Source organism: Calypte anna, chromosome 3, assembly GCF_003957555.1.
Source record: "Calypte anna isolate BGI_N300 chromosome 3, bCalAnn1_v1.p, whole genome shotgun sequence".
Classification (NCBI taxonomy): Eukaryota; Metazoa; Chordata; class Aves; order Apodiformes; family Trochilidae; genus Calypte; species Calypte anna.
The window spans coordinates 69,378,360-69,405,112 of record NC_044246.1 but is presented as its reverse complement, the minus strand read 5'-3'; the positions used below and the strand labels follow the sequence as shown (position 1 = coordinate 69,405,112).

The 26,753-nt window shown below is 37.3% G+C and overlaps 1 protein-coding gene across 1 annotated transcript in view; it reads right to left on the bottom strand.

The window, feature by feature from the left end:
- REV3L (REV3 like, DNA directed polymerase zeta catalytic subunit) overlaps positions 1-26,753 on the bottom strand; it is a 113,114-nt gene that overhangs the window by 7,461 nt on the left and 78,900 nt on the right. The window contains exons 17-27 of the mRNA XM_030447039.1: positions 26,172-26,364; positions 23,671-23,782; positions 14,476-14,591; positions 8,614-8,732; positions 7,904-8,022; positions 7,138-7,279; positions 4,247-4,491; positions 3,109-3,217; positions 2,026-2,232; positions 1,228-1,337; positions 85-199 (exon numbers count right to left, since the gene is read on the bottom strand). Coding sequence (XP_030302899.1) covers positions 85-199; positions 1,228-1,337; positions 2,026-2,232; positions 3,109-3,217; positions 4,247-4,491; positions 7,138-7,279; positions 7,904-8,022; positions 8,614-8,732; positions 14,476-14,591; positions 23,671-23,782; positions 26,172-26,364 — 1,587 coding nt within the window. The remainder of the gene's footprint in view (positions 1-84; positions 200-1,227; positions 1,338-2,025; positions 2,233-3,108; positions 3,218-4,246; positions 4,492-7,137; positions 7,280-7,903; positions 8,023-8,613; positions 8,733-14,475; positions 14,592-23,670; positions 23,783-26,171; positions 26,365-26,753) is intronic.

Here is a 26,753-nt window from a genome sequence, read left to right as displayed (position 1 = left end):
CTCTATTGTAGCATATCCTTATGCTACATTAGCATCTTGAAACATCTTTTATCTTCCTTTTTATTTTTAACATTTTTCTTTTACCTTTTCAAACTTCAGTTTAACAGGTTTGGGGTTTGTTGCTGTTACAGCTTCAGCAATTTCTTGACCAATCTTAAAAGACTGCTCCTTCGTGGCTCCTTTCAAGAGTACAAACATGCTACAAGAAAACAGATGTAGGAAATAAGCACAAATCTGTTCAACGCAGCTCCTGAAACCCATAAGCTGTCATTTCCTGGTGGCAGGGCAGGGTTGTTGCTGTCCATTCTGTTCCCTTTCCTCATCTAGGAAAGCCAAAAACCTGAGAAACTTGAATATGCAGCATGCGATTAGGAGTGTCAAAGGCACAATAAACACTCTGACACCCTGGTGAGGCAGTAATGTCACTGCTCCCAGGCACTGCAAAAGCTTGAGTTCCCAGGAGAGCACTGTGAAGATCTCTGGTATGCCCTTTTTTTCCCAACTACAGGCAGCAATAAGATTTTACTTATTTTCTCAAGTTTTTCTTTCTTTTTTTTCATGAAGCTGCAATGAATTTTGTATCTTTGAACTTTCAAGTCTTTCATCAAATCTGTTTGATAAGAGTCACTGGATTCACAAGTCATTAAGGAAGAACAGTCAGACAAGCTTTGTTTCCCATGGCTGAAAAATTATCCAAGTTTAGCACCAGAGATGGATATGCCTTGAGCATGGCTTTTATTAAATGAAAGACTGACTAAGAATGGGAGATATTTATTTGATGTATTTCAGGCAGCCTAAACATATCTTCATATGCTCTGGTGGCTGCTTCTCAATTGTATCCACTTCTGAAGCTTAAAATAGTGCCTTCCTCTAAGTATCAATGTGCAGTGCCTACAACATTATAAATACTCTTTTTTCCCAAATAAAAATAGCATCAGAAACAGGCACAAAAATACCCATTGAAGAAATAAGACTAACATTAACACCTGAAAAAAAATATCCCCCCCCCCTCGCTTTCTGTTACATGAAATTTTCAAAAGAAAGGAAACTCCAACTGCTTTCTAAGAAACTCCAAGACTTGTTTTCTACTGCAAGATAGCAAGCAGCATCCCAAGGAGGGTCCACACACTCTTTTCAATATCACAAATTCTATCTTAAGACAAAAAAAAATATCTATGAAGAACTACAAAGATTTTAAAACATTGTGAGAAGCAGACCATTAATTACCTGTCAGTATCACCATACACAACGTGAGCACCCCATTTTTTTGTATCATTCACCAGTTTTATAGCACGCTCCAATGTTTCTCTGGCTTTGTGGACAATGCTATCCCCGATCTGCAAATTAAGGATAAATTGAAAATCTTTATTCCACTGCTCAACCAAATACTAACTCTTGGTAAACATAGTCTAACTTTGTTAATCCGGTTAATAAAATTATGGTATTGTGAGAGTACATTTTATTTAATGGTTTGAATGTATATAACAGATTAAAAAAAATGCTTACATTGCCCCCAAGTAGCAAGAATTAAAAGAAATGTGATCAAAAATTATTAAGAATTAAAGGCAAATTTGGCTTATGTTTCTTTAAACATCTTAAACATCTTTCTTTAGACGTCTTAAAAGTGTAAGGTGTAAGACTGCTTAGGATAATTTTCACTAGTTTTTGGATACTACTGATTCCTCCTTTTAAGAGAACTATGAAACAGCTGAAATGTTTTATTTCCACTATTGAAAATGTTATCCAATCTGCCTTTGGGGAGAATTCTACAGAAATGACAATTCAAAATCCTCTTTTATGGAAAGAAGAAAAATAAAACCTGTTTGTTTTGATTGTTTTTTTTTTAAAGTATCATAAACAAATCCCAGGATTCTAATTTTCAGTACTAAAAAAAAATTTAAAAAAGCTTTTGATTAAGGTATTTAGATTAATGTGTTTCAAGCCACAATACTTTTGTTATATGGCTATACTTTTATTAATAGCATCTTTTCCACAGCTTTTTGCATTTTTATCTGCAACCCTTACCTCAGTGCATGGCATTCTTCCAGAAAAATTAGCAGCAGTATAGCCAAATGTAAAATTAGCTATAAATTTAAGACCCAACTGACGAGCTTCAAGCATTCGAGTTATAGCCTTGTCATGCTTATAAGCCTTCATTGACTGTTTCACCATTATTCTAGTCTTCAGGATTTCTTCTAGCATTCTTGGCAGCACACCCTTTCTCACTGAAGGCTGCCAAAAGGGAAAAAAGAAAAAAATTATGTTAAAAAGCCCAACCCAAACAGTTAGCAGTCAAAGCAAAAGGCAGAAGTGTTAGATAATCACTGTTAAGAAGACAAATGAATTAGCAAGATGCCCCAGGCACCAGCAGTTTGGCTCTTCCCACAGATATTACAAGCAATCTAGAATAGAGGCAAAGCTCATAAGGACAGGGTGAAAAGCTTTTTGTTCTTTGTCTCCATCAGCCTTGCTAATGCAATGTTTAGATAACCTCATTAACTAAAACAGGATGTCGGTACCGAGCTGCTGTGTTCTCAGAGCGTCGAAGGCTACAGGAATATTATATTTGAAAAACTCTGTAAATACCCTTTACCTAAAGTTTTTTGTTTATATTAATTATTTGTATGCTGCTGATTGGCTCATTATTTGTAAGAGCTCCAGGACGTATTTTTTTAAGTCATTACACATCAGCCAGCAGTGCACATAACATAAAATGAGAACAATAGAAAGCAAGTCAGGCAGTTTCATCTCCCCAGCAATGACTTTTTTTCTAGGAAGAATTCTGCTATACAGGCAGAAGAAGAATGAGGTGTTACACACAGATAATTACTGTTTGATCCCCAAACTGCACAAGTAAAATATGGTTTAATTATAGATCAAATAAGCCTTCACTATAAATGAAAGCTGAAGATGACATTTTATTTCCTGAACTGCCAGAAGTTCAGCATTCTGTCAAATAAAAAGAAACACTGGGAAACTAGAGACTGAACTTCCCCCCACTTCTGTCTGCTCTTAATGCAACAAAATATAAAGGACAACATTGATTTGATCTTAAGCTAGTCAGCCAACAGGAAGTGGAAATGCAATCCAGAGCACTAATATCATTACCTTGACAAAAGCTACTCCACTGGGTGACACTGTGATATCATGCCTGATCTGGTAAAGTAAATCAGGAGGTACTCTGAGAGATGTACAGCCAAATTTGAATGCATCACATCTAATAAAGAGAAAAGGTTGAAGACAATCCATTCATTTACAGCCTGATCAAGCAAAAACATCAATTCACATTAAAATGCTGATAATGCCAGCAAGGATAGAATCACAATTATAATCTCAGCTATAAACAAACATTCTATCATTAAAATTTCGTAGCTACATGTGGAAGGCTTTAGGAATAAAGCAGTAATAAATAGCTAAATTCCAACACATGCATAATTTATCAATTCTGCATTAATGCATTAATTCCAAATGCAGAGTTCATGCAGGCACATACTCATCTTCCAATCCCATATGAAAACCATGAATGTTTACCAAGTAACACATTGCATATATTTTCTTTCTACATATTCAGAATTTTAAATCAGAAAACTGAAATCCTGATGATGATGATGCTCAGCAAGCATCTTGTGCATCTTCCCATTCTTCAAAATATTGTTTTATAGAGGTAATTATAATGAGCAATGATTTTTTTTTTCCAATTAACAGAATTACTGTTAAGCTCAGAGATGTCACCACTGGATAACCGATTGTATCTTTTCATTTTGAATAGCCAAGACCAGAGTGAACTAAAACAGCTAAAAGAAAATATCAATTTATTAACATACGATACTAGTCTAGTTTTGAAAATGGGTAGTGGATTTCTGCCTTATTTTGCCTATTTTGAAGCAATACTGTAAAGCAGCATCACCACAATAATGGAACAGGTGTACACACATGCACATACTGAGGTTTTGGTGTTGTGGTTGTCTTTTTTGGGGTTTTTTTGTTTTGCTTTTTTTTAATGGAATGGAGTCTAATTCTGTATTTTATTTAAAATACATACTGATACACATATGTGTCTGTGTGTGTATACACAAATGCAGACATCCCATGGTAGACCTTTATCTACAGTGTACCAGAATATGGTGCTATTCATACATGCCCATTGTTTCCAATGACAACCAAAGTTCAAGGCTCCTCCGCACCTCAGAAAAGATGCTCAAGACTCTAGAGGATCAAAGATTGTGACAAAAGGGTGACAACTTACTTTCCTAAGTTTTCAACATGTCCCAGGCAGGTTGAAAAGCAGTAGTTGTATGCTATCACAATGGAAGGATATAAGGACTGGAAATCTAATACAAGAACTGCATTGCTGTAGAATCTGGATTCTGGCTCCATGATTAAGGGAACACACTGTGGGGCTTTCATCTGAGCTCTCTGCTGGACGCTGGGTGTCACGGCGATGTAATTCATCGGCTTTGCAATGCGCAGCATCATGGACTCCACACGATACTGCAAAACAGTTTGGAGGTAATCATGATGATTTTGAAAATCATAATATATATATATATGATGGGTGTATATTCAAACTGTGCAAATACACATTGACATATCCTGAATTTAAAGTACGGACAGCTGGTTTTCCAAAATAAAGAGCCATACTCTTATTTTTAAAGTATATTTTCTATCACATACAGTGGAACTTTCCCATGCGTTTCCTCATCATTTAGCCATAGTAACTAAAAATCAAGTTCTTCTAATTTTTATCTATAGGAAAAAAACTCATCTAGCTCAGGATAAAAAAAAAATAAAAGCCTCAGGCTGCAACCATATACATGGATGGCTATGCTACAGTCAGTGAATAAGCATTTGCTAAACTGCTTTTGTTAGACTTGCAGAATATTGAAGAAAAAGTATGCAGCTGTTGACAATTTTCCACTGGAATCTGCACAGCAATTTTATTTCAGTATTTGGGAGTAGAGAGACGTGACATTACAGTTGTCTCAGCTGGTAATTCTGCATCCAAGGTAGCTAGAATGTACTTGGAAGAAGAGAATCAAGGGAAGGATTTAAGTCTGTCCATCTCAGAAATCTGCTGCTTTGCACTGAGTATTGTGCTTTCTCCATGATGATACAACAAGTAGTACAGAAAGCATAAAATAACAAAAAAATACTTTCACAAAATATCCTTTGTGGAGGCAGCAACATGAGAAAAACACAGTCCTAGTTATTTATGTAGCATTCAATGCTTTAGAAAGGATTTAAAGGTGCCAGTAGCAGGTGTTCACTGTGTCCACTCACAATAAAAAAACAAAATAGCTGAAAATTACATACATATGTATGTATTTACTACATATGTAGTAAAGACCAAAATATCAAAGAACAATCCTCTGTAATTTTAAGATCCTTTAGTTGCTTTGTAAGCAAATACTGAATCAGTATTCAAAAGCCCTCTCTGTCTGATGCACTACACATTCAATCATGGCACTGAACACATTAGGCATAATTTCTTTAATGTTCTGAACAAACTTAGAGAACCAACAGCTTTAACAAGACCCTGCCACCTTACACACAGGTTAGAGTTTGAAAATGTGGTTTTGCAGCAGCATAAGCTGTTGCTGCCTTGCACTAACTGCACGCTAATTTGTGTTCCTAACTCTATTCCGTTTTTAGCATCTTTTTCAGCTAAGAGCATCTTCATAAATGGTACTGGTACTGATTTTTCTGAGTGAAAAAAATGAGGTGACTAGAAAATGCTGTAAATGCCACTTTTGTGATCCAGAGAGTTTCAATGGAGACAAAATGTAAGTGCACAGAACGGAACAGAAAAGAACAGTCAGGACAGAAAATGCAGCATGTTTCTACAGCTCACTCCCACTCGCAGGCGTTTGAGGAATGACAGTCAGAACAGTCTTTGCAGGCTGCAATCAATACAGTCTAAGCATATCACGTTGGCAGTATGCCAGCCCCACTCTCCTGGTCCCTAAATGTGCATTTCTTTTCCCTTGCTCCACTGCTATTTTTCCAGTAACATGGTAGAACAGTTCAGGGAGCTAACCTGGCAAATACCTATTGAATGTCACCAATTGTTCTGCTGCTGGTGCTGCCCCTTTCTCTCCAAAAAACTTAGGGCCAATACCAGCAAGACCAACAAGAACCTGTGCTGGGCCAAGAGACAGCACAGACAGCTGCAGTCAAAGGAATAGAGGTGGCAACATTTTAAAATAGACTTGAATTGTTAAGCAACTGCAGCTTCAGACAACTCCTGTGTCTGTCTGGCTTAAGAAATGGTGGTCTACTCAGGACACTTCTTAAATTGCTTTTTTGTTGACAGAAGCTGGCAAAGTAATCAGCTCACCTAAGTGCCTATTAAAACAGGAAGCATAAAGATGGCAGGAAAGAATTATGGTAGAAAGATGACAACAGAAGAGCAGAGACATGTGAAAGCAGCTCTCTCTTTTTTCAGGTGCTGTTTATGGCTCATGTGAAGCCATGACAACAGTGCAGTTAGTCCAGTCACACAGAACCTGGGACAAGAAAGCCTTGGGTATTGCTTGAGACTGTTTAGGTCTCAAAGAAAGAGTAGTGTAAATCTCACTCTGTCCTGCTCCCTTTCCCCCTCTGATGCTAGTATCAGAAAAACAAAATCACACACATCTTGCAAGACACATGTGCTTAATAAAACCAGAACCCTTCTTGTCTTATAACAAAATCTGACCCAGAGGCCTACTTCACAGGAAATTTCACTTAGAACATATTCAAATGAAGCTTTATATATCCTGGAAGAATCTCATCTTTCTAAGACATGTTCTACTACATTACTTAATGATTTAGAAGAGCCTGAGAATGTTCTGAAGTCTGAAAAACACCAACTCAAAGGGAAAACTCAGTGCTCCCGAGGTCAGTAAAAGCAACTCACTGGTGTGATTACATCTGGGACACTCAATTTTTAACAGCTATTTTTAATCTCTGAAAGTAACCGTTCAGCCTATTATTACTGCCTTCAAGTTGCCTTTCTTTATGTTTCAATTTCATGTTATGAAAAACAGTCTTTTCTGACCTTATGAAAATACTTACACTAGCTGAAAAGATACAGAACTAAAACATTTTGTAAAGACTATTTTGTTTTTGTGAAGTGTATGGGAAACGAAGTCTTACCTGGGAGCCTCTTGTTAATACATGTAAGAACTGAATGCCAAAAAGTCTTGCCATTTCACTTGTTCTGCCAATCAAATCCAGTTTGTCTAACAACTGGAGATTCCCACGGGCCCGGGTAATGTAATGATCAACCATTTTCCATCTGTGAAAGTGAATGTCTTGTTATAAGCAATCATGAGAATGCTGCTCTTTCTACTATGAAAGATATTAAGACATCTTGTTACAAACCAGCAAATAAAATTTTGGCTAGGACATTTGCATATGGCTCTTAAAAAAATGTGGCATGTATAAATACACACTTACGTATTCTAAAGAATACACATAGTATAACAACTATAGTTACTATCTTAACACCTTGCACAATGTTCTGTTCTATTTTTAAGCCTAGCTTGGTTCACATGCACTGTGCAGTGAAACTGAAAGTGACATTTCATTAGAAGTCCTTCTGATGAATAGTATATACAAAATAAACACCTTAAAGAACTTCAAAATATCACATCTATTCAGATATATTGAGACTGCAACTGAAAAATGGCTTTGTTTTTGTGTACTTTAAACAGAAAAATACATAAAGATGAAATATTGAGGGTGTAACTGCACAACAGAACGCAGTAGAAGAATAAATAAGCATATGTTGCTGAATACAGACTGTTCTTGCACCTGAGCTCAACTGATTATTTCTTCCTATGCTTACTTTAGCTTATCCCCATTCAATGTTAAGAATCTGGTCTTAAAAAAAGAACAAAATGGACTGGCAGATCATTACCTGTAGACATCTGCCTTATTATCAAACCAATCAGACAGTACTCGGAAAGTAAATAAAGGAAAACGTTGATGAAGAACATGAAAGCCCACATTTTCAAAAGTGTAATTCATTAGATTCACCTAGAAAAACACAGAGGACACGGTAAGATGCACAACGTCGTTCATAGTAAAATAAATATCTACTTTAAAAAAACTGTAACAACTAATTATCTAGCTTTTTATTAATGTTCTTTGCTAAAAAGGTATTTAGAAGTCAGGAAAGAATATCCCTTGAATTGAAAAGAATGTATGTTATTAAGTAGATCACAAAGATCAGGGCTGAATTTGACTAGAACAAAATTTGTAAAGACTGAACCATTTGAGTATTAAATCTAAGGTCATAAACAGCAGAACAATGAGTAAGTCTGACGGCCACAAATAAATTCAAGTATTCCATTCATTAAAAGCATCATACTAGAAAAATTGCTAAAACAAAGTAAGTTGCTCTCAAAACCCAAAAGTGAAAAAGCAGTATTACTAAAAGCTTTACTGAAATATAAGGGCTTTTGTACTTTATATTTCAGAGATATGCAAAGTGTCAGAAAGCTCTATTTGAAAAGGTGTACAAATCAAGTACAAAATGCTACATAAGTTACATGAAATTTTTAACTAAGTCTACAATAATTTAAAAAATCCAGTAAGTCAGATACATTATTATTTTAATAACTTTACCTCATGTCTCATCATTCTCCAAATATTTAAAGTAATTCGCCCAACAATATTTATTTCACTCATTGTATCTGATCCATATTCATCCAGCTCAGCTGCAAATCGATTCTCTTTCTTTTCATCTAAACACATCAAAAGATAAAAAATTCAGACAAGTTACAGGACAGTCAACATCAGATCAAAGCATCCCTCTTCCAGTTTGAGCTCTGTAGAAAAATAAGAATTCCTAAGGTCTGTTACTGATTGCACAAGGTTATTTATTTACCAGTCTTCCACATAATCTCCAAATAAAACTCCTCCAGGTGTTTCTGCCCTTGCACATCTCTCTGAAGGTAACTCTTGCTTCAGTTTCATTGAAATGGTGTCCATGGCAATATATTTTTTAGAGTGAATATATTTGTTAAGTAATGCCAAATATCATTTGAGATGTAGCCTCACAGATGTAAGTGCACAACATTTTCAAAAAATGTTATTTTTTGCCTAAAGAGTGTATAACACAAGGCTTTACTTGTAAAGACCTCATATAGCTGGAACCAGGGAACAGGGGAAAAAAACTGTCACCTTTTATACAGTAAAAGCAAAAAACAGGAGGTAGACATAAGTTTGGGATAGAACAAATGGAGAAATAGGAAGGAACAAATACAGAGGCAGAAGCAGCAGTGGTGACTACAGGACAGGAAAGATATCCTATTTTGCCATCCCTGTTTTTTTTCAGGCTTCGAAATACTACACCATAAGAGAAGACAGTCTTTTTTGGTAAACATTTCTTGAAATTGTGGGGTTTTGTTTTTTGGTTTGTTTTTTTTTTCCCTAAGTTTATATAGATGTTTTTAAAAATGTATAACAATATAAAATTCAGTATGGAAACACATTGTATTATTTCATCCTCCAGACTTGTTCCTTCTTACTAGCTTAATGGAAGAGAAAGCACATAGGGGCAATTTCCCCACAATTCTAAATCCACACCCATCTGTCAGCTGTTTATTGTGTACTCTGCCACTACACATTTATCAGTTATCCCTGTACAGTAGTACTAATAAAACCCACACATTTTGGTCTGAGGATATAGAAGCATGAATACTCTATGCTTTGCAGTAATAATCAGAACTAAGCAATTAGTTCCTTCGTCATGAAGCTCATTTACCCTTGAAGACAGAATAACTGACTGAAATTCTGCAGAACTACTCCAAAAGAACATTAACACAGACCAACTTTATATGTTGATCTTTAAAATGCGTATTAAATCAAAGTACTGAATACCTACTTGTCATTTACTGACCTTATCAATAAATCATAGACCTATGATGAAGTTCAGCAAACCTTTCATACACTTCATCAAAATGCATGCCATCCTTTTAATCTCCTTGTTGTTTCTGACTTTTAAGGAGGAAAAGTAGCAATTTCTCTTTTAATGTTTGGGAAGAAAGAAGCCCCACAAGCAGCAACATATTTTCTTCTGCACTTATTTTCATGTGCTGGACCTCCTACAGAAATGAACAACTTCCTCTCCTCCCCCCCATTTTCTTTTTTTTTTTTTTTTATTTGGAAGCAAAATTATCAGTTAGTTCTGTTTTTCCTAGTGTCACCCTAGCTATCTTTTGACTTGTTCAAGAGATTCCTTATGTTTCTTAAGCTTGTTTCTTGTCTTGCTGATAAAGGTGATTAAGAATACTGCAGTCACAAGAGACCCACTCCCCCGATGAACAAGAGACTCTGCATGTGATGAGTGATGCAAAATTACAAAACCCTGTAGTGCTCTACAACTGGTATGGGGAATGTATTAGCAGAACCATGTTGGCCTCTTTGGAAACAAAGTTGTTAAGAAGAAGAACTGGGCATTCTTCCATCTTTCAAGTGCAAGAGATGAAACAAATAGAAGTCTCCTTCTCATCCTCTGTTATCCACTGCCTAACTTTGAGCTGTGATGCAAAGGAGGAAATGGGAGGCCACACTGCACACAAAAAATGCCACTATGCACAGGCACAGTGCTCATTTCGCTTGTGGTGTGTCCTAGTGACTTGCAAATAATTCACTTGTAAATGGCAGAGGCAGCACCAGACACAGCCAATAAAGCAAAGCCAGAGAGAAGACCAGCTTGCTTTGTGTTAGGTTCATATCACAAAAGAAGGAAGGAAAAGTACCTTCCATCTTTATTTCAATAGGAGGAAAGAAGAGGAAAGGAGCACATCCTGTTCTGAAAATACAGCCTGTGAAGAAGGGATGGAAAGATGAAGCACAGGGACTGGAAAAGCAAGAGGAACATAGATGGGGTCAAAACCATAAACAAGAAGGCCACAAAGCAACAGAGAACACAGCACTTGTATGTTTGTGGTCACACATGCAAGCCCACACTTATTGCATGACATTCTGGGGAGGAGCTCATCAGTGTGAGCATTTCACGATTTTTCTCCTGCAGTTCAGTCAAAAAAAAAAGAACAGTTACTTACCTTAAAATAACACTAGTTCTCAGAAACATTTTAAGCATTGAATATTCCACTTCTGGGTGTGCAGGTATCACCTGGCACAAGAACATCTGTACTATGAATGCCAGTGTTGAGGAGATTATGCCCATGTCCTGCATGTTCATTTGGACTTTATATCCAAAGATGTTAAGGGCTACAACCCTTATTTCCTTTACTAGAACTGAACCCATGTTGAAGTCCTGCTATGTATAGGGATATCACCATTAGGAAGCAAAGTAACCTTTCATCTTTGAGAAACTCTCCTTGTATATCCCAATTCCAACAACTTGAACAACAGCTTGTGTCATGAAGATGGGTACTATTGAGAGCTTTGCTGAGGTAACTGTTGATTCTGCATCAACTACAGTACAGACACAGCTGTCTTGCCAGACAAGAGCTGTGTGTGACTCAGCCTTGAGAACAGAAGTAGACACATTAATCCCAAAATTAAGAGACCGTTCAGTCATGCTTCTACAGTACAGCAGTAAACCTTTGTGATATTTGGAGATTTAAGAAACCTTTGACTGCAACCCTTGCCATTTCTCTTACCAAATAATTTGCAAAGCTTGAAATGTTATGTGTCCAAAGGTTTTCTAAACATCCTTCAATACATCTGAAGACTGTACCCAGTGGCATTATTATTGCAACCAGTGTATCATCTTAGTATAGCCACCAGGGAAATATAATATCAGGGTTCAGGCAAATCAGGTAGTATTCCTGCAGATTAAATTTGAGACCTTTGTGCTGAAGAAGGAAACGTGACCTTTGATGGCCAATTCATATTTAAACTGTCATTAATTCCTGTTTTCATACATTAAGTATTTAAAAATTCACCTAGATCCAATTGTCAAAAACTAGCAACTGAAGGTATACATTTGTTCTTATATTCTCTTGTCCCTGTTTGGTCTCTAAAACTCAGATCTTTTCGAAACAAACCACAGATATCAACAGATTCTGAAGGCACTGAAAGAGTGCACAAATACTGAAACCTCAAAGAAGAAGAGTGTGAATTTAGTTTTTCTAAAACATGATTTTCTCTTGGCCAGGTACACATGATGCCAACAGAAGAGATGTTATTGCTGAGCTGGGTGAGCCCAAAGATGCAGCTACCCTGCTATCATGTTCTATCAAGTACTGAAAAGCAATTGCTTCAAGGACATGGGAAACAGCTATTGATAATCACAGAATGGTAAGGAACCTCTGAGGAACATCTAGTCCAACCTCCCTGCTAGAGCAGGATCCCCCAGAGCTGGTTTGAGAGGAATACATCCACGTGTGTCTTGAATGTCTCCAGGGATGGAGACTCTACAACCTCCCTGGGCAATCTATTCCAGTGTTGTGTTATCCTCAGAGTGAAGAAGTATTTTCTCATATTTAATTTAAATCTCATGTGCCAGTTTGTGTCCATTGCCCCTTGTTCTGTCACTGAACACCATGGAGAAGAGTCCAGACCCATCCTCCTGACACCCACCTTTTAGATTCTTATAAACATTGATAAGATCTGCCCTCAGCCTCTTTTTCTCTAAGCTAAACAACACAAACTCTCTTTGCCTTTCCTCACAGGGCAGATGCTCCAGTCCCTTAATCATCTTAGTGGCCCCATGATGGATTCTCTCCAGCAGTTGTCCTTCTTGAGCAGGGGAGCCCAGAACTGCATACAGTTCTCCAGGCCAGGTCTCACTAGAGCAGAGTAGGGGGGAGGATAACTCCCGCAACTTGTTGGCCACTCTTCTTAATGCACCCCAGGATGGCATTGGCCCTCTTGGCTGCCAGGGCACATTGTTAGCTCATGCTGAGCCTGTTGTCCACCATGACTCCCAGGTCTTACTCCCCAGAGCTGCTTTCCACTAGGTCAACCCCTAACCTGTACTGGTGCATGGGGCTCCAGTACATGGAGTACTCTACATATGCCCGTATTGAACTTCATTTGGTTTCCCCCTGCCCAGCTCTCTAACCTGTCCAGGCCACACTGGATGGCAGCACAGCCCTCTGGCATGTCAGCCACCTCTCCCAGTTTTGTATCATCAGCAAGCTTGCTGACAATACACTATATCCTGTCATCCAGGTCTTTGATCAATATACTGAATAAGACCAGACCCAGAACCAACCCCTGAGGGACACCACTGGTCCCCAATCTCCAGCCTGACTCAGCCCCACTATCACTCTCTGTCCTTCAGCCAGTTCCTAATGCATCTTACAACCCAACTGTCCAATCCACATTTCTAAAGTTTGCTTGTGAGGATATTGTGAGGGAGTCTTGCTGAGGTCAAGGTAGATGACATCAGCTGTCCTCCCCTCATCTACTCATCTGGTTATGCCATCATAAAAGGCTATCAGATTGGATAAGCATGACTTTCCCTTAATAAATCCATGCTGGCTACTCCTTATAACTTCTCTTTCATTTAGGTGGTTAGAGATGGCCTCCTGAATGAGCTGCTCCACCTTCCCAGGGATGGAGGTGAGGCTGACTGGTCTGTAGCTGCCTGGGTCTTCCTTCTCACCCTTTCTGAAGAGTGGAATGACATGAGCTTTCTTCCAGGCTTCAGGCACCTTTCCAGTTTTCCATGATTTTTCAAAAATGGTGGAGAGTGGCTCAGCAATAACATAACCTCTCTAGAACTCTCCCAGCTTCTAAACATTTGCAGCTTCCTGGGCCAGACGTTGTTTTCACATGCATAACTGTTCCTAATATATTTTTTTCTTACAATAATTTATCTCCTCTTAAAGGAATATACACTTCATTTGTACTATCTTGTGGCAAGGAAGTCAGCAACCCAGGGGGTGAAAAATCAGCTCCTATTCTGTAGCTGCCATTTTTGCTAGCTTCACTTGATTATATCTGGTTCCTGCATTGGAAAAGACCATCACCAACCAATCTGTATTTCCCTTTATGCCCCTCAAGATTTCTTAGGCTTTTACTTTCCTTACCCTGTTTTGTCTCTTCTGGAATCCTAATTTACAAAATTACTAGCTACATTTGGATTACCCTCCTCATCTTTACCAGCTCTCCTATATGCGTTTTGAGGGAGGAAAGGTTGCAAAGAGACTACAACTGCAGTATCTGAGGTGCAAGCAAACTACAGGTTCTTACATTTACATTCATTGTGTGAAGTGAAGGAGAAACAAGAGAACTGAAAACTTAATACACATTACTACTTAAAATTATCTTAGATTCATGGATACAGGACATACCCAGAAGTGGAATACAGGAAGAATTTAAAAATTCAGAAACCACTGAATACCTGGTACTACAGATTTTATGTGTGTGTTTATAACACCATGACAGCAACAACAACAAAAGAGGTCCATATGAAGAAATACTCTGCATTTAAAAGAAAAAATTATTCATACATTTCAACTTGTTTCTATTTGTACTGAACTGAAACCCTACACAATAACTTACCTGGCACACGAGAAATCATCTGGCATAAATCAACATTCAGTGCAGCTGCTCTCTGTAAGAGATAACCCCAGGAATGCATCTGGACTTCATAGCCTAACAAAATGTCTGGGTCATATCTGGAGAGGAGGTAAAAAGGAAAATGAGCTTCATACTATTTAAGAAAATATTTTCCATGAACAGAGTATAATCAGGATTTCTCTCTAATCATGTCGAGTTTAAAAAAGAAGCACAAAGGATGTCTATGAAAGCAGCATCTGGACTAGAAGACAATACTTAAATCAGGCAGTCTTTTAGGATTTTTAATAACAAACAACTGAAAAAAATTAGAGGAAATAGTTTCACTAGGAAAACTGTTTGTTTGTTTATGCAACTATTATTTCAGTCTTTGTTTGTAAAGAACAAAATTTAAGTCTAATCAGGGTTTACGGATGGAATCAGGCTGTATCAGCATAAACTGAAACCTAGCTACTGGCTAGGTAGAGGAGTATGATGAAATAGTCCTGCCCTCAGACTTTGTTGTACTGTTTTCCTTTATTTAATAAAGTAGAAATTGCTACTAAACCACTTGAATGTTTTGCAAATAACAACTTGTCATGCATACTGCAGTGTAGCTTATAATAATCAGAGAACACTTCTGGTCTTAAATGGTAAAATTTTATCTGGGAAGTTAGAAACAGTTAAGTAAGAGCAGCCAAAACTGAAACAACCATATCTACCAGCTCTATTTAATTACCTCTTCCTTTAAGATAACCTTCTTTCTATAGGATAAAAAAGAAAAACTCATTTTATGCCTGGTGGAAAATCTGACTGGCTCAGGCATGACAAAAAGCAAAGTCAAGAATTTTCTTCTGACAGTCACTGCCCATCTTTTAATCAGTCTCAGAGAAGTGTTGCCCAGACAGAAAGTGGCTTCAAAGAAAAAGCACTACTCCAAGTTAGCCTGGAGAAGCCTCTATCACCTACTTTTTGAGTAGGCACTATTAAAACCAGAAATCACAATCTGGTTACCTGCTGAAGAGCCTAACAATGCTCTCCTTGGGCTAGGCAGAAAGAGAGTGGGGCCCAAGTAAAATCTCTTGGTATCTCTTACTTTTATAGCAGAAAATGAAAGGAAGCTTCACTGCGAAGAACAGCTGCTTGTTTCTATGCAGCTCAGTCAAGGGGTCTTCAGTTCCAGTGGGCCACATTCAACACAACTGAATGGCAAAAGGTGAGCTGCCAGGAGGCAGAGGACTGGGCAACAGGCTGAGGGTTCCGTATCACAGCCTATGCCCAACCCAAAACAGGACACAGGCCTGTAGACCTTAGTTTACAGAACAGGTGGACAGGGACATTGGCTTACGAACAGCATCTCTGTACTTTTTGCATCCTTAAATACATCAATATATGCCAACATTCCCTGACTGTCAGGTATAAAACAACCTTTTTCCCAAACACCAAGTTAAAGTTGTATCACAGACATTACAAATGAAGCTTCAAATTTTACTGTGAAAGAATCTTCTTGCTTGTGTGTTCCAAAGACAGATGACAACTCACTCTGACATAACTAACTACTCTGAGAATAGCTGCTGAAAAGAGCTGCTCCATGCTTCCACCACAGACACTAAATGTTTGTGAAAATTAAAGGGTAAAAGTGTTTGCATATTCTTACTCAGCATTACAATCTGGGCTTTTGTACCAGCAAGCAAAGCTGCTAAAATCCCTTTTACCAACTATTTCTACTTGTGAAGGAATGCTTTTCATTCATTTTATGGCTAAAGTAGAAGACTCCAATATAAGTTTTCAATATCTAGCATTCCAGAGAACATAGAAGAACTAGCACTTTGTATTGGGGGCATATCTGCTATCTGCTGCTAATGTCAAATGAGTGAAGTGATTCTTCATTTTGGAGGCAAGAAATAATGATAAGGAGTGCAAACAGTAAATTTATTTATTTTGGAAGCCTAGTCTACCAGTGCTACGAACCCATAGCTATTTGGAACAATTTATGAACAAATGAAGCTAAGCTCGCAGCTCTTCCCAGCAGCAGAATTAGTTGCAAAAAGTTTTGACCCCTTGTTACTCCACACAACACATGGTGATTGCCAATTGAGTTCCAAAATTATGAATAGCTCCATGTAAGCTTTGAAATAAAAAGAATTATATAACGGTTTATGAAGTCATAGAATTTAAGTAAAAAAATTAACATATCTGCACATTAATTATTGCAGATTAACTATCCAGGTTCTGGCATATTGCAAAACACTATTTAAATCTATATTTGAAAACTGCTTTCCCATAATTTATAATGGAAAATACTTGTAGATTTTACACAGGGCAGGATGTTATGTAGATAGGTTCTGCAATACATGCAAGCACGAATGAGAAACCTGAAGAACTGCTTAAGTGGTACATAAAACCACATGCATTATGTCTATTTGCTCTTTTAAGCATGTTCTGAAGAGAAATAAGCATACTGCTTGGAAGCAGCAAGTTGCTGCAACTTTATTAGCAGCTATCACCTGTGACAAAAGGTTTTTTCCTTGCCCATTATCTCCCTCACTTCCTACTTAACCAAATTTTAGTGGGCAGTTACATTACTACTGCAAATAGTTTTATTTGTATTGCAACTGAATACAACATTTCATCAATTCTTGAGTTAATCTTACTAATGAAGCTAATTAATAAAACAACCTCTATGAACCATCTGCGTATAATCTCAATAATTGTTTCTCTAGTATCCTTCACACGGGAAGACCTAAAACTACTTCAGGTTAGGATGTTTTCAGTTACATGCATTTTCCTTAATTCATTTGTATCTAACTTAAATAAAACATATTTTAACACTGTTTTATGTAAATTCACAGGCAAGTTTATCACTCGAAACCTTAAAAAGTCAGCATGTTAATTCTAAACTCAGTTTTGCTTGTGCAGGCAACTAGTGATTGAACATAGTCACAGGCTACCACTTTACTTTGCTGATCCTTCCGAACTAGACACTGCACATGCATTAAGGGGAAGGGTTTCATTTCAACTAATTTTGGAGTCTTGAGTTTTCTCAGCTGCTCCCTTCATTGTCACTGAAGCAACAAAGCCTCACTGGGCAAACTATTTCTTGTATTTTAGCCATCTCTTTCAGTATCAGATCCTGTTATTTCTGTTTAATGTAAATGGTGATAAGCGTTACTCCTTAGATATTGTCTAAGTTTCAGTCAAGACAACCCTTATAGAAAATTTATCTACATGGAAAATCAAGGTAGAGTATTTTGTAAATGTATTCAAACCCTATTATAAATATAATCCCTTAGTCTCAGTTTCCCATATTTAAAGCTTGAACCCAAGTGGTATAATCTTCTGAACCCAGAAAGAGCTATAAACACACTACCTGCAATTGAGATTTTCAGATACTGCTGTGAGTTAGACATTTATGTGTATTATGTATGTTTATCTGTATGCATTCATAATGTGTATGCTGAAAGGACTACAAATGGTATTAACCAATTTATGGATCCTTATGTATTTCCTTAATTTTACAATGAAAATAATTGTTTGTGTATCTCTGAATTACTTTTGAAGGAAAAAACAAAGTAAGATTATATTGTTAGAACTCCTTTCTACTGAACAACACTTGGGACCTCAAACTTCTCCACTACAGTATGCATAAGATCTACCTTGTGAAACAGCTTCCACAGACCTATCAGGTTTCTTGACCTAACATGAGGTGTTGCTGTTTCTCACTTATTTCCTTGCTGATCAACTCCATCTCAATACATGTAGCAGAAGTGCCTTCTCCTGCATCCCAGTGCCATGTAGCAGCTGTACCAATGGACCAGTATGTCATTTATTGAGACTGTCACTCTGCTATTACAGAAGAGATGTCTGGAGCTAAAAGATGACATTATTAAGATAAGAAAAAGAACAGGTAAAGCCAACGTCTAGTTCATGTGAGCTCAACTGAAGCATCTCTCTCTCACTTTTCTTTCTACCCTTTTCATGTGGTACCTCAAAGATGACAGGCTGTGAGCTAAGGAGAGGATGTTTTATATTTTTCATTCTCCCTGCTCACAATTTTTACTGACCAAATATCCAGTTGGTCTTCATCACCAGCTTAAGCTTTTATTGAAATAAATTAGGCCAGGTTTTACACCTGAAAGAACTAGTAAGTTGTATTACTGGTATTTGAAAGCTGTTGGAAAGGACTAACATGACAGGAATAAGATGATTGTCTACCAACACAGTGCTCTTTTGTTAAAAGGATAGGCACTGATACTGCTTTGCATGCTATTTCCAGTCTCTGCAAAGATGAAAAGCAGCATTTACACTGGCAGGATTTAAAGATGACAGCATCAGCATTCAACTCATATGTGCTGCAGAGAGAAGAAATGCGATTATTTTCGCTTCTAGCCAAGTCGTATGTGCTGTTATGCCACCTCTTCCTTTCTCATTTGATAATTTCATGAATGACTACTAAAGTCCCCAGTTATGCCTTCCTTTCTATTATGTGCCTGGATTTCCTGACTGCTATTTTTCTTCCAGCTAAAATTAAGAGAAAAAGGGGAAAAAACATTAGGCCAGACCTATGATATAGACAAACAGAGTAACTGCAGCAGAATAGTTGGTGACTCAAATATGTAACTGAAATCTCTGAAAACATTTTCCAGTTTGCTTTGGAAAACAAAAATCTATATAAAGTTGATACAGGACATTAAGAAAATATTTCTACAGGAAAACACCACAGAAGATGATAATGACCTGGGAAAAGAAGGTTAGATTAATACATCTCTGTTTTATATAAAACATGTTGCTAGAGCATATATGGAACAACAAATACAATGAATTGTGTCCAAAACAAAAAATTGATTAGCAGCATCACACTTACAAGAAACATATTATATACAATATTTAAAAGTTAACTGTTAACAACTAATTAATTTACAAATTTTTATCCTAAAGTGTTTAAGAAAAATCTTACAGCTTTATAGTATGTTTTTATACTTTTATCTGAAACTACTTCCATGGAGACAAAGAGCCATGGGTGGCTGGTGAGTAGCAGGGATTCTACTACTTTTTTTTCAAGCTGATCCTGTTTCCATATCCTGAGTGTCACAGAGATGGGGACTGTGCATTCCCACATGAATTCCCCAAATTTTGTTCCTCTAATGTCTGCAGGACCAGTCCTTTCTGCTGTATCTAGTAGTATCGCACTTAGAGAAAAGTGGCACAATTTGCCTTAAAAGTAAAGGAGAGGCCCAGACATTTAATTTCTCTTTCATGGGAATCCACTGCTCCATCAGGCTTGGACACCTCTAGTTTTCCTCTGTTCTTCAAATCTTTAAGACAACCATTCTTATAGTATTCCCTCTCTCTTCTTCCTCCTTAAACAGGCAGCTTTCCTAGGTTTTGTGCTGACTGGTTTATGGAGCTATGTGAGTGCATTTTTCTGCCTTCAGGTTCAGAGAGATGGTTCTGGTTCTGTTTTTTTATAGCAGCTCAGTGCTGCTAATACCTTATAATAAAGAGAACATGTATTTAAAAGGTTGTTCAGGCAGCACGACAGAATCCTTTAGGACAGCAATATAGGCACAAGCTTCATTCAAGAGAAAAAAATAATTTATCCTAGGACAATTCCAAAGAGACTTCAGCTTGGCTGTCTGTAGATCATCCACACTGGCTCCAGAGCATGAGAAAGTGGTTGTTTCCAAGCTGCTGCATGCCAGTTTTGAGTTGATATTTTTTTTTTTTTGTTTACAGCCAGAGGGCAGCTTACCAAAGAAGGGAAAATTAGACCTATGTAGGTGAAACACCCTCTCAAATTCAGACAGCTGTCAGGGTACCAGAAGCACTTTAACTATGCTTTTCTCTGCTGCAAAACCATTTTGTTTATTCTTTCCTGCCTCCTCCAAAGTAATCTCTGTGGCTCTTCTTTTCAAACTGTTCCCTGCCTCTCAATCCTCAAGCAGCTCATTATTTTAATGCCTTTTAGAATTAAAGAGAATCCTCAAATTCCCTTTACAATGATGTGCTTTCTTTTAGATGATTCTACATAGATTTTGGTATTCATGCTTGTAGGTAATCCCATTTCACAGCTGAGTCACTCTCAGTACTAATATCCCAGAAATAAAAAATCTCCTTCAAAATCTGGACAAATCTTCTAGTTTCCAGCATAGATGAAGTCCGAGATCACAATTCCACAGAAACAACCAGGTTGTCTTCTGGTTCATAGACCTCAAGATGACTTATTTTCATTTGGAATTGCCCTGAGTTAATCAGAGAGAGCATCTGTTAATTTCACAGAACAACATTTAACCTGGTATTTACTTCATGGATGTCTAGGTGCTAAACCATGTTAATCTTACTGTGATCATTCACACTTAATGCACATTGAACAGCTTCACAGTGAAGGTATAACTGAATCCAGCTCATCAATTCCAGTGAACTTTCTGGAGTGATACTCATCTGCAGTGAATGTGTAACAGAGTAACTTTATCTCTGCTATAAAAAGATTAGATTTTGGAAGCACTATTCAGTGGCAAAAGGCTAGTGGTGTAGCCCACGAAGAAAACACCAGCAAGCATTAAACCCTCACTAATTTATTGCTCTGTGCTTCAGCATCTATGTCCCTCAATATCAATCAGCACATTATAAAAACTATTTGCAGAGATACTCTGTGTTACTTGCTCAAAGACAAAATGCTTGCAGATTTCTGGTGTAAAAAGAGATTGATGACCTAAGAGTTTTGGAGGAAATGACACATTTCCCAGGAATCACTTTTCCCTCATCTGTGTGATGGCAACAGTGGTCAAGAATTCTCTTCTGTGCTCTTCCAGAGTTTACATCTATTGACAAGAAGCAACAGAATCAAATCAACAATTTCTTATTTTTGATAACCAGAATAGATTAAAAATACAAGGCCTAAATAGAGAAGTAGAAGGCTGGAACTTGAAACCAATTAGCATGTTCCACAATTTCACATATATGAAACAAGGAAAAGAATTAGGCCAGCTACTAAGAAAATGACTAGAAATGAGAGCAAGAATTCTTCAATCAGACTGCATAAGACAATTCCTCCCACAGCTGAGGTACCTTCTGTTCAGTGCACCACTGAGCTGAGAAAGCCTGTTCCTGGGACTGACAATCAAGACTGAACAGATATTCTTTCACTCACTGTGCCAGGAAATCTGGAATTTCACTCTTCCATCCTTCCCTCCAACAGTTAAAGATGCTAAGAAAATGAACCAAAAGCAAGCTGCAGTCACACTGGGCATGCTATTTGGTCACAAGAACTTATTATCCTCCAGCCTGATGCACACACATCAGCATATAAAAGATGCTGATATGGTCCTCTGCTGATAAAGTGATTCTGAGTTTTGCTCCAAGAACCCCAAGTGGTAATGGCTTCTTAAACATGGCCTGACTGTTTTCTTTCTCTAACCTATCTGACCTATTAAATGCACCTAACCAGAACAACTGGAGTACCTAGCTTATGCTGGAAAAAAATAACACTAAAACCAGCAGTAGAAGATTGTTTAAAAAATAATTCCTAATGCTGAAGTTGTCATTACAGCTGCTTGCTTGCTCATTTCCCATTGTGGAAGATTCTTCCAGTACACTATTTTTTAATCAAGTAGTTTTATTATACTTTTCCCTCCAGATAGAGCGACTCTGGGCCTAGACATTTGTTTTATGCTTAAGAAATATAAAACATTTGCTTCAGCAAAATTTCTTGTTCTCTTTCACCTAGACAATAGAAAATAAAGGGGAAAAAAGAGCTGCAAACTGTAGATGTGGTTCACCTTTTAAAAACTTATGTGTTGAGAGGTCAAGTAGAAGTCTGATTCCTTAAGTGACACTGCATAGAGGGTGGAGAGAAGTAGACTAAGATGATGACAGCAGTCTGCCTCTCCATTAACAGATTACATCTTTTATCTTCCAGGAATACAAGTTAACTAACTCAATTTTTAAAGATGAAGTTGTTGAGTCAAAAAGGCACGCGAGCACAGTGTTGGAAGAGATCTCTTAAGAAGAGATTTCTCAGTCAGCAAACTGGTGATTGGTACCTTCCCTCTCAAAGGACTACAAAAACTGCATGTTTTTTTCATTCTGCAATGCCTTCAATATGTACAGATGTAGACTTCTGTTCTTCAGTGATAAGTATATATTCTAACTGCTGAGTTCTCTCCCATATTCCTTATGTACTATCACCTTTTAAAACCCCACAGAACTTGTAGAGAATTCTTTATTTATTGGCAGCTTCTCACTCTCAGTAGTTTTCCTAAGTTTGATGGAGCACTAGATTTCCAAGAAAGAGAAATACAAAATTATGGTCCTTACCTGAATTTTGTCTTCTCTGAACAGGGATCTGCTGCTCTTTCAGGACCCACCCTGTGCTGGTTGCATTCAGCAACTCTTTTTGTATTCTGGCTTCATGGGCTTGGTCAATGTCTTTCTCATCTGAGGTTTTCTGGTTGGAGAGAGAAAGAATTGCAAATGTACTCTGCCTAGTACACATTTTTCTCTTGTGCCTCTATTCCAGCAGGGTGACTCATAGTTTAAATCTGTTTATTTTTCCTTGCAATTTTACAGCTTTGCACCTGTCAAGAGGGCCTGGAGAGACATCTGTGGTTCCACCTACTCACCAGCTGAGAGGTCTATCAAACAGGCTTCTCAGCCTTGGTGGGGATGAGGAAAACCAACAGCTTTCCAAGTCTGATGGAGCAGGGGATTTCCATTCAGAGAAGACAAAACTTATGAAAGAAACTGATTTTTGAACTACCAGTTTTTAACCTGTTGATAGGAGTGTTACAGTAACATGTAGGGTCTTGCCTCAGTCCCTAGAAAAACTCTTCCCATTTAAGGGGTTTTCTACAGCTTTCAGCACTGTTCATATCTACTGTTCTGAGCATTTCAGAGAGAGAGATGTGTAATGAATTCTCGTATTAACAGGAAAAGTTGCATGTTAAACAAGATTATTTGTATGGCTGATTAGTTTCAAAATTGTAACTCAGCTGCTTAAGAGGATCAGAACGTTCTTGCTGTCAGAGAAAAAGAAAATCAAACAGTATTTTTATTCAAAAGACCACCATGCTTGTCGACTCTAGAAATAAGCCTTTGAGGAAAACAACAACAATCAGTATTTGAGAGACTGGCAAGGGCTGAAGGAACTAAATCTGCTGTATCAAGCCTGAAAAATAAAAGCAGAACGTACAGATATGCTACCTTTTTACAATATTCACTACTTCCTGGAAAAGAGTTCTTTCATCAGTAGCGTAACTGACTTCTAGTCCTGTAACTCCAGATCTTGTGAGCAAGGGTGCTTGGTCTCTGCTCCCTAGAAAATAAATTTAAAAAAAATCATTACTATTTAGAAGGACATCCACTAAACAGTATTGCTTTAGAATAAAACATACAACTGAAAAGAAGCATGGAATACAACCTTTTTTTTAAACGCTAATTATTTCATAGTGAATTCCATGGACCTATTTTGTTCCTCTAGGGGTGGAAAAGTTGTTCTTTTCACTTTGTAAAATTCTAGCATGGGGTAATTTTGCACAAACTCTCAGTTATAAATAAATTTGATTCAAGAAAAACATCACCATTTTACATGTACAAGAGCCCAACTATTATTTAAAAATAATTTTCTAAGAAATATTCAAGGACTATATGACAGCTCATACAGCGTCTTCATGCAAAATCTGTCTTTTAATTGCTAGCTTAAAGAAGTACTTTTTTAAAAATGCTTTTAAGAATGAAAATTGCTACACAACATAATACAGTTCTTTTTTTCAGTACACTTCTTAAAAATCATTGCTAAGTTACTAACAGAAAAGCACAAGGAACTGCTCATTTAGTGCATATTACAAGTGTCTACATTGATCATGTATGATTTAATAACTAAATTTGTATGCATGCAGGAACTCAGCATTTGCCTCCCATAAAAAACCCATTCTTTGAATGAATAATATGCAAAACACACTTTGTCTTTTCTCTGTGCAACAGATAGTAATCTCTCTGATTAAGCCAACAATCTATAGAGTTTAAAAGTCACACTACTTTGACACACTCTTAGTATCTTTAGAATGATGAGTGTGCTTTCAGAAAGAAACATTAAAATGAGACTGTAACTTACAAAGCAAAAATAATATGAAAAGTGAAAAAAAAAAGGTGTATCTCAATGTCACAGAAATCACTTCACAGGGAACTCAAGAAATTCTAACCAAGACAATATTGACAGCACACATAAATTAAAGCAAAGAATGTCACAATACCATTTAAACATGTAATTTTATTTCACTAACAAAATTAGATCAGAAACCTTGTTTTTTCAAAATACTACTGGACCTCTTTTTCTGGACTACTACTGGACAAGCTTTTTCTTGATAATTTATCAATGGCACAAACCTAGGAAGCCATAGTGGCTATACTGTGTAATATCTTACTTATTAGAGTAATGGCAAGAAATTTTTTAAAGATAACAAGCATATGGTACCAGAATAAACTTCACTGACAATAATAAGAACTGAGCTTAACATAGTATCTACAATACACTGAAAAATAAACTGGTAAAAGAAGGAGCTGTTGCCTTAATGCTAAATTTATTTTTGCTAGGGTTTTGTCCACACTTAAATTTTAGACAGTATTTTGTGGTTTGATATGCGTTCACAATGCCAAAAGAAACCCTGAAAGAAAGAGAACTTTTTTTTTTTTACTAGCCTAAACCAGTGGTACTCAACCTTTAACAGCTGGAGAGCCACTTCTTTAATAAACGGAGTTGTAGAGCACCATAAAAATCAAGTATCAACAGTGTGATTGGCTTTTTTTTTTTTTTTTTTTCCATCACGACACTTCAATGTGTGATGATGCTGCCTCAACATCATCACGTATTGATATATCATGACGTGACACATCAACATCCTCTCTCCCAGCAGCACTCTGTCTTCAACCCCTTCTGGCTGCTAGGAAGGAGTGGGGTGGAAGGGTGGAAGGGGCAAAAGGGCGAGTTTTTCCCCATTCTGCCCCACAGCTGCTGGGTGGGAGGTGATCTCTACTCTTACCTGTGGGGGGTCCCAGCAGCTCCTTTTCTTTCCCCCTATGGGAGGGGGAACTTCAGCGACTCCCACACTGCTGGTCCATTTGCTCAGTGCTCCCCGCGCTGCCTGATAGAGTGGAGCGCCGATCAGATGCCTACATTGCGAGAGCCGCCTGTAGGGCCATGAAGAGCCACATCCGGCTCTAGAGCCACAGGTTGAGTATCACTGGTCTAAACAAAGCCAAAAAGGTACAATAGAATAAGGGCCCCTGTTTGGATCCTAAAAGGATCAGATAAAACCACAAAAATAACCCTTAAGTAAAATATAAAACATACTGTCTTGCTTTTAACATTTTCTACTTGTAGCTAAGCCAGCAACTCAAGTAGGAAACTAAAGGCAGGTTTTCCTCTTTATAACTTTTAGAACACTGCAGGAGCTTGTCCACAAGTACGTGAACATAGGTATTTTGCATGTGCATACATTCTGTGTGGTTAACAGCCCTTGCAGTTGTTCTTTGGAAGATATAAGCAGGAAAACTCTCTCTCTGTTTTAAATGGCCATTCATCCAACAAGACAAAATTAAATGAGCTAAACAGTAATATAGATACTCGATTATATTTTGCTTGCTACTGTTTGACTACTACGAAATAAGCATTTTTGAAAATATGTTAAGAAAAAAGAAATAAGAACCTTGGCTTGAGAGCGTTCTGTCTCTGTCAACCACTATAGCACCAGTGATTTCCTTTTTATCAGTATTTAGCAGTGCTGTGTCCGATGAGATGCAATAGAATAAAGCACAGATTGGATCAAACTCTGGGTCTGGTTCCAAATCTCGTCTGGTTCGAGCATGTAGCTCCATGCTGATGAGGGTTAGGTGTTGGACCTACCGACAAATAAATACATAAGTTAGTTTCGGGTCTTCTTCAAAAAATTAAAGAGGAGATTATCAATGCAAGTGAACTCATTGGAGATATTTTTATGGTAATACTAGATTGTAACTAAGAGGTCATACCTGATAATGAATAGGAATTATTAAACACACATGTCTGGATCTCACTTTTTTGCAAAAAGCATTAGCTTACAAAAAAAGATTAATCACTTTATACATTTTTAATACTCAATTATTAAAATTAAATATTTGTTTTCAGGAATCATCTACCAAAAGCAGAAAATACAAACAGAAATGCTCAACTTCAACAGTTGTAAATTCCTGCAATGTTTTCCAACAGCTTTGCATATTGAGCTGAATTAAGTTTCCAAACTGATCAAGAA